This window comes from Oryza glaberrima, chromosome 6 (genome assembly GCF_000147395.1).
Source record: "Oryza glaberrima chromosome 6, OglaRS2, whole genome shotgun sequence".
Lineage (NCBI taxonomy): Eukaryota > Viridiplantae > Streptophyta > Magnoliopsida > Poales > Poaceae > Oryza > Oryza glaberrima.
This window is the reverse complement of record NC_068331.1, coordinates 13,056,176-13,064,519: the sequence shown is the minus strand read 5'-3', so window position 1 is coordinate 13,064,519 and position 8,344 is coordinate 13,056,176. Positions and strand designations below refer to the sequence as shown.

Here is an 8,344-nt window from a genome sequence, read left to right as displayed (position 1 = left end):
TTTTTTTTTGGTTGGTGTTGATGGTTTAAGCTTAACTTGGCCTTAAGTTCTCATTCATTATTTTCTTAAATAAGATTATATGATGCAGTAGTCCCAGACTGTCAGGTAATACTGTTGTAAGATTTGTCTATAACTTTGTATAATAATAAATGTTAATCATTCTTGTTCCCCAAAGGAACAAAGTTAATTCATGTCCATGTGAATGGCAATTTCCTTCTCATCACCATTTTGATTTACTTAGGAACAGACTTGAGACTTCCTAAGTAACATAAGAGCAAGAAACGAACAGCTGCTTAAAGTGTCATCAGTTACTACAAAACAAATGTAACATCAGAATGACCAAACTCACAAGTTTATTTCAACATACTTCCATTTATGATCCTTTCCAATAGAACACTGGCGCCAGCCATTATTTCATCACAATTCCTTACCACTATTTGTTTACAATACACTTGAGGGGATAGCAGGTAAGGGGGAGTAAAAAGGCATACAACAAAATGAAATTCTACCATCAAGTTACATACATCTAGAGGTGTAAAAGAAAAGGTGAAAAGAATACACAACCCTAAAATTGAACTTTACAGTAGGTGCTCTCTTGGTCTTCCTGTGGTCTATCTACTAAATACTGTGGTCTTGCTCTGTCTAAACTAGAACTCCACAAATACCATAGAAGCAACAACCCAAGAATGTCCCTGAGTTCCAATTAGTCTAATTTTTTTTTGTCATCTTTCAGGAGATAACATCCTATAAGCTGTACAGGATACAAAATCTAAAGGGAAAAAAAAATTATCCCTGAACTTGTAATTCGGTTTCCTTCGTTACTTGCATAGCCTTGCCATCACGGCGAGCAGAGATCCCAACCATCCTCTGGTGTGACGATGTCCGGTGTCGTGACGACAATTGTCTCGCTACTTCCGGGTCTTCAGCCTTCCCTAAGTGTCTTTTCCACTGAATCTTGTTGTGGAACATAGGGAAGAATCTGATCTGGATTGCGGCATAGCAGAAGTAAGGGATGAGTGTTGCCATCACAGCAAAAAGTGTGACCAACCAATATGAAAGTGCTGGAGCCACTTGTTCAATGAAAACCATGTAAGCTGATTTCGAAAACCTCGGGTCCACAGCACCATAAGCCAAGAGGAAGAGGTACCATACGGCAATGCTTCCCCATATGAATATGTGCTGGATTATTGTGAAGTAGTTCACAGAGAGCGCCATTTGGCAGTTCACTACCCATACCACACAAGTGTACATGAGGACTCCTAGAGCATCCAAGCCTGCAACTTGGCCATCCTGACGGAATGCCTGGATACCGAAGGCAGTAGTGCAGAAGTAAAAGATTAGGATGGCATTGATTACGCCATTAGCCATCCAGCCAAGTATCCGGCGCCAACTAAACAATATATTCTGCACACCTTCTTGGTAGAGCCCTGGATACTGCAAATTAATAAGCAGAACATATGTCAATTGAAAAGGCTTAGTAAAGTGAATGGTCTCTGGGGTAAATGTTCTTGTATTTTAAGACTAGCGTGTGTCCCATGTGTTGAGACGGGTAGCAAATAAATGTACTATAAAATCCAAAAAATAAGAACATAAATCATTATCCTCCAATTTTAGATGGTATATATAACCGCATGATCAAGTAGCCACCTACCTATGCACACGAACTACCAATATATAAATGTCTACATATATCTCCTTGAGTAGGGAAGGGTGCAGAACATTATCAATTCTGATGAGGAACAACAGTAATAAAGAGGAACAAGAGACTGAGAATATGTTCATTGTGTAATTTGGATCCATACCAGATATTTTGCCAATTTTGTAATATTCAGAAAAGACAGTAATTTTTTTCTCAAACATTTTGACATTAAGGTACCTGCAGACACAGCCTTTGAGACACATCTTGGTCAAATACCCCCAATGCAATGACTGGGAGAGAAGTGAAAATAACATTGTATAGTGACAAAAACCAATCATTATAAGCTGGTTTCCCTGAGAAAGACGCAAATGCTTCATAGAGAAAGATAGTGACTCCAAAAGTTACATTCTTGTAGAAGAAATAGCATATCTGCACACAGAAAAAAAAAATCAACATGAAGCTTGAATTGTAAAAGGTAATTTTGAAACAATAACAAAAGCATACCATCACTGAAATGCGACGGTAACACCAATGCCCATGAATAAGCAGTAACCTTTCCAGGAAACGGAACTGAGCAATTGCAAAATCACTTGCCATGACAGCCTAAAACGTTGAGAACAGGAACAGGGTGTTAATAAAATAAGCATTGTAGTGGGCATAAGGCATAAGCACGTTCACAAGATTCACAAAGCATCAAATTTGTAACCTGCATCCCCTCAACACCACTAATGCCAACCCCTATATCAGCTTCCTGAAGCATGCCAACATCATTTGCCCCATCACCAATTGCTAAGGTCACTCTATTTGTATGTTTAACAAGCCTTGTAACCTGCAATTATTGCACCAACTATCAAGTCAATGTATTCACATGCATACTTCTAGAAACAATAGTAGAGTAATCTGAACTTCAGAAAACAAAACACTGACCAGTGCCTTCTGTTTAGGTGAAGATCGACAACATATAACTGAAGCACATTTCAAAGCAAGATCCAAGAACTTAAACTTGACATCATCTTCCAAGGCATATGTTAAAGATTTACCATCAATGATCAGTGCAAAGGATTCAGTATTTGATTGACTTGGGGGTGGAATCTGTTTGATTCCATCCTCTATTTGATCCATTACCCTTTGCTTTGATTCCTGGAGAGCCAATAAAGAGTAAACTATCAAGATTTTAAATTTCTATTACAACGTGTATAAATATAACTGCCTGTTTCGTTACACCTACAATTTTTTTCAACATTTGGGCGCTCTTGGAGAGAATATTATCATCCCAAATTACAGTTCTTCTATAAATAAAACACTTAATATCTAATGATTCAAAAAATAATGGTAATGCAATGATTTACCCACCCTTGCAATTGATTCCTTGTCTCCATTTTTCTCCAATGCAATAATGTCAGGTGCTTCCAGGGTAACAATTATCTGTGTCATTCCTTGTCTAAGTAGGCTACATGCAAAGCTGAAGATGAAGAAGCACATGAATCAGAACAGAAAATACCGATGTTGGACTAAAACGTTTCTTCTCCAATGCAAGAAAGATACATACCCAATATTGATAGCCGTCTCCATTTTATCACCTGTGAGGACCCATATTTTAATTCCAGCTTGTGCAAGCTTGTCTATGCATTCGGGCACCTAAATTTAAATGTGCATGCACATAGACAAATATTAGTGTTCACTAGAATGCATCTTTGTTTTTACGAGAAACTTAATGCATTAGTTCACTATAAAATATTAGTTAAATTTATTTTTTTAACTAGAATGCATCTTAGTATGGCTGGAACAGACAGCCTGTTCTAAAAAGGTCATACCCCTTTCTGGAGCTTGTCCTCAACAGCGGTGGCACCAAGAAGAAGCAAGTCTCGCTCGATGCTCTCAGCAGCCGCCTCAACTTTTTCATCTCTGTCAGCACTTACAGATGTTCTGGCAGTGTTGAATTTCTCACTAAATTTCATGTACTCATTCTCATCCAAGAAACGGTACGCAAGAACCAAGGTTCTTAGACCTGAGTCAGAATACTCATTTATGTGCCTTTTAGTCTCTTCCTCAAATTTTCTTCCAGTTGGTGCGAGCCTTTTGAACATAACACTGTTCAAGTAGCAAAACAATTAAGAAACCTTGGACAGGAACAAAAGTTAGCTTTAATAAAAGCTACAGAAATTTAGAATAAATGGAACTAACCTATCAGCTCCCTTGCTAAAAAGTAATATCCTTCCCTCTGGTTCCTTAACTATCACAGACATCCGTTTCCGTGAACTACTGAATTCCAAGACATTCAGGAGCTCATACTTTCTGTAAAAGAATGTAAAAGGGTCTCAAATTTAGAATTAGAATTATCTAATAAGGAAACAAAGGCATTTGACTTACCTATCTTTTACAATATTCGTGATCGGATCCCGTTCACGAACAACTATACTTGACTGTGCCCTATGATAAAACTCAAACCCCAACTCTCTTGCCGCAATAACAAATGCAGCTTCATCAGGGGACTCAGCTTCATATGAAACCTTATGGGTTTCTTCATCCTCTTCAGGTATACATGTGTGACAGATGGCAAGCAGACGGAAAAAATCTCTTATCATATCACTGTTAGGCTCATGAATCCAGTTTCCATCCATGATACGTGGATCCTTGAAATTAAATCCTTTAATGTGAGGGCTTCCATCATTTTTTTGGTCTGTGTGCTCTATATTTTCTATCCCATCACCTAAAACGGACCCTTTCCTCAGAGCCATAGCTTTCTCAACTTCTGTGACACCCTGACCATAGGCAATGCCAGCAATCGAGCACTTAATGAACTCCATCATGTTACATGTCAATGTCCCAGTCTTGTCAGAAAGAACCGTATCAACTTGACCAAGTTCCTCATTTAGATTCGAAGTACGAGCATGAGTTGGCTTATCTGATTCTTCATGATACATTTCAATGTCCTGGTTGATGAATAGAGCCTGCAGTATCTTGACCATCTCAATAGATATGTACAACGAGATTGGGATGAAGTAGCTATACAACATCAAGGCTGTCAACAAATGAAAGAAAGAAGCTAGAGCTGCTCGCTTTGGATCATAGAAGATAGTAGAATCATCTGGCCTAAGATACCATCGTTTCATCTCGCCATTCATTAAATCTTCTTTTGTCCAGATACCAAACAACACTGAACCAAGTAATGCAATTACGAGTAGTGAAGACATTAGCACATAAATGATTTTATCCATTCTCTTCTCAATTTTGCTTCTTTTAGATGGTGGATCAGTTGCATTTTGCATTACTTTTGTATCATGGCCTGCGAAGATCACAGCACCATATATGTAGTCAGTGTTCCTTAGTTTTGAGTCTCGAAGAAGAAGCTGCTGCGGTGACAGATTGTACTGCTTGTCCTTCCATTCCATAGTACCAATAAAAGAATAGAGATTCGCGTTTGGATCTTCACATTTGATTGTCTGCCTGAGATTTACAAAACTATTATCCTCTTCCAAATGCAATGTCACATCAAGAGCTTGCTTAATTTTCAAATTCGTTTCACCATCAAGGTTCATAGTCTCTACATAACAGATTCCATCTGGATAGTTAGATGAAAGCAGAACCAAATCTGCAGGAAAGAAATTATCCTTCTCCACCTTTATTACATCACCAACTTTGATATCCTTCCATTTTTTCTCTTCAAAATCGCCGTCGCCTCTATGCACCTTTACTGTCCGATTATTGAGTTCATGATCCTGGGCGAAGTAATTACATATATCCAATTAATGTACCAATTGCACATAGAATGTACTCGAATATCCTGGCTAACTAAATGTTCAGGGGGCACCGCAGTAAAATTTCAGATGAACATGTGTGCATGAAGACCATCACTCCAAATAGATTTAAACCAGATAAACAAAACGAAGATGATTATGAATTTTAGCCATGTTATACCATAAATTCATAATGTCCAAATGAGCTCAATTATTGATCGATTCACATAAAGAAATGAAAGAAAGTTCTTCTAAAAATAAATCATGCGCTATGACTGAGATAAGTGTTTGGTAACTCAGTTTGCCAGCTGCCTTCTAGGATAATAAAATTTATATACCAGTATATATAAAAATCAAAACTTATTCTTTTAGTAGATAAAACAACTTTGTATTTCTCTGCATATTCGTAACCATAAATCACAGGTTTATTATATAAAGAAAGATCATTTAGCTTTAAATACATCGCTACTTTGTGTCATCCATAATCATAGAATAATGCAACGCCTTTTGCCTTTAGTGATGCAAACCTAGATGTGTATGAGTGGGGGGTAACACTATTAAAAGCAAGAAAACAGACACCGAAATTGTTTGGACTCACCAAGTAGTTCATGAAACAACAGTTAAGTTGTTAGGAGTTGTATATCAGAACTAATAACGACATGAATCAAATATAAAACTGAACAGCAATACCTGATGTTTCCTCCTCCAATCCTCAATGCCTTCTTTTGCCATTGTCGCCGCAATCACAACGCACAGCGGGAGGAGTGCACTGACAGCGGTGTAGGGTGCGAGCGGGGTCAACGCGAGGATACCGGAGACCAGGAAGTAGAAGTTGGCCACCCTCCTGAACTGCTCAAAGAGGGACTTTGGAATGAAAGTCACCAAACTGTACTTTGTCGTCGACACCTCATTCGGCTGATACCTGAACCCCTCCTCTTCATGCCTGTCGGGCTCATTGACATAAACAACCCTGGAGAACCCTGTCGTCCCAATCCGCGAAGAATGGTCCTCGCCGGATCCCTTGCTGCATAGCGCGAAGGTGTACAATGCGCTGAGCTTCAGCTTGAGCCTCCTGCTTGTCCTGCTCCTCCTCCCCCCGGCCATTGCCCCAAAACTGACAGCCAAATCAGTGAGCAGCTCTCCACAACCCAGGAGGACAAAGAGGGCAACAGGAACAGAAACAGGGCCTTTGGCCACCACCACCACTGAGACCTCAAATCGCTCCAAGATTATTGAATTTGTTGGGAGCAAAACAAGAACCCAACGAAATCAGCAGCTGATTAATCAGTCCTCAAACTGGCACTGGGCTGTTCTTCCTCCGAGCAAGAACAGCTCAGATTCAGGGAGAAAAGAAATCCCCCCTCCTTTGGGCCAGGAGGAGACACCTCGCAATAAATTGCGAGCCCCTCCTGCCACCCAACTCCACTCCCACCCACACCCACCTACCCAAAGGAAACCGCACGCACGCACGCACAGCTGCGCAACAAGCTGGGAGCTGCAAGTGAACTCGCAGCTAAGAAGAGGAAGGAAGGGAGAGAGAGAGAGGGAGAAATCCTAGAGAAACCGCCTCGGAGATCCCACCAAGGCGGCGGCGGCGGCGCACGGGTCCCAGAACCCCAAGAAGCGCAGCTCGAGGCGGCGGCGGCGGCGGTGGCTGAAGCACCGGAGACCCTGATCCATGCGGCGCGCGGGGGCGACTCGTCGTCGTCTCTCCTCCTCCTCCTCCCTCCCAACAACTTAACTTGGCGCGCGGCGCGGGAAGGAAAGAACAAAAAAAAAAAAGCGCGCGCAGCGCAGCGCAGCGGACGGATGGAATCTGGTTGCGGCGGCGGCGGCGGCGGCGGCAATGCGCGGCGAGCAGAGAGAGAGGAGGTTCCGTGCGAGGGCGGCGTGGGGCGAATCGCGGGGGACGCGTGGTGCGGCTACGCGCGAACAAGAAGAAAGAAGAGGAGGAGGAGGAGGAAGGTGGTGATGGTGGTGGTGGTGATGGTTTTTGGGAAGGAAAAATTCGAAGCTTTGAGAGGGGGGTGAATGGAATTGGAATGGAGTAGGCGACGGGGTGAGGTCGCGATGCCGAGTCGACGACGTGTGGGGCGGGTTGGCTCGTTGGCCTCCTCCTGCCTTGTCTGGCCGGTTGGGTTTTGGTTGTTGGTTGCCCTGGTGGTATAGTAGTGGATTAGTGGTGATTGTTTTTCGCGGAATAATTAACTAGTATTTCTCACTTTTACGAGTGGTAATTAGAGTATGTATAATAGCAGACTATAAGCCAGCTATAAATATATTTTAAAAAGATAAAGAAAAAAAGAGAAGAGCAGCGGACTACAGATTTGTAGCCAGCTGCAACACGGACTCTAAGACGTAATATGTGTATGACAGGTGAGACCTAGTATTATCACTGAACCCACATATTATAGCCACATGATGTGAGTGGCAAATTTTTTATTGTCACATCCTGTTTTTCTCAGTTTTGGCTTATTTTTTAACTTGTTTTAATATTAGGTTTAGGCATGTAACAAGAAATCCAATCTTACGTGATTAGTTGAGTTTTAATTATTTTAAATTTAAATAATAAAAATAATTTATTTGATATTATAAAATAGATTCTATATATATAAAGGTTTTTTTTATAAAAATACGTTGTTTAACCGTTTGAAAATCTTGTCGACGGAAGCATGGGGACTCCGTCCTGCCTGCTCTGTTTTGCTGCCATGTTTTCTGCTGGTGAGGTGGTGTGCTTGGGTTAGAGCATTTGGAGGGTTGTGAAATTGGGTTAGTAAAGAATGGAGAGGGAGAATAAACTAAGATGTCTGTGATGTAGATCTCCTATCGATGTCTAATATTTTTTCTCCCTTCATTAGTGTATGATTCGTTTTGTCCTTACATGTAGTAGAGAAGGCAGAGATACTACCTTGACATATTCAGGTCGTGATGTTTACCTAGACACGTTCAAGTCGATAACTCGCGGAAT

At 41.0% G+C, this 8,344-nt stretch overlaps 1 protein-coding gene across 2 annotated transcripts; it reads right to left on the bottom strand.

Moving 5' to 3' along the window:
• Positions 1–336: 336 nt before the first annotated feature.
• On the bottom strand, positions 337–7,460 carry LOC127776320 (putative phospholipid-transporting ATPase 9). 2 transcript variants are annotated; one of them, XM_052302674.1, is made up of 11 exons: positions 6,067–7,460; positions 4,010–5,358; positions 3,824–3,934; positions 3,454–3,730; positions 3,189–3,277; positions 2,993–3,101; positions 2,567–2,779; positions 2,346–2,468; positions 2,144–2,242; positions 1,877–2,068; positions 337–1,434 (listed from the first exon to the last, which is right to left on the bottom strand). In XM_052302674.1, the coding sequence occupies exons 1-11, from the start codon at positions 6,478–6,480 to the stop codon at positions 787–789; spliced, it is 3,624 nt and encodes a 1,207-aa protein (XP_052158634.1). In that variant the 5' UTR covers positions 6,481–7,460; the 3' UTR covers positions 337–786. The 2 variants fall into 2 exon arrangements, with proteins under 2 accessions (XP_052158634.1, XP_052158635.1); XM_052302675.1 differs by lacking the exon at positions 6,067–7,460 and having other exon boundaries at positions 4,010–5,183; positions 5,260–5,358.
• Positions 7,461–8,344: the final 884 nt, after the last annotated feature.

Coding starts and splice junctions, on each gene's coding strand:
- LOC127776320 (XM_052302674.1), bottom strand. CDS start 6,480: ATGGCCGGGGGGAGGAGGAGCAGGACAAGCAGGAGGCTCAAGCTGAAG. Junction 3,102..3,188: donor GAGACGGCTATCAATATTGG/GTATGTATCTTT, acceptor CTTCATCTTCAG/CTTTGCATGTAGCCTACTTA. Junction 1,435..1,876: donor CTCAAAGGCTGTGTCTGCAG/GTACCTTAATGT, acceptor ATTAATTTGCAG/TATCCAGGGCTCTACCAAGA.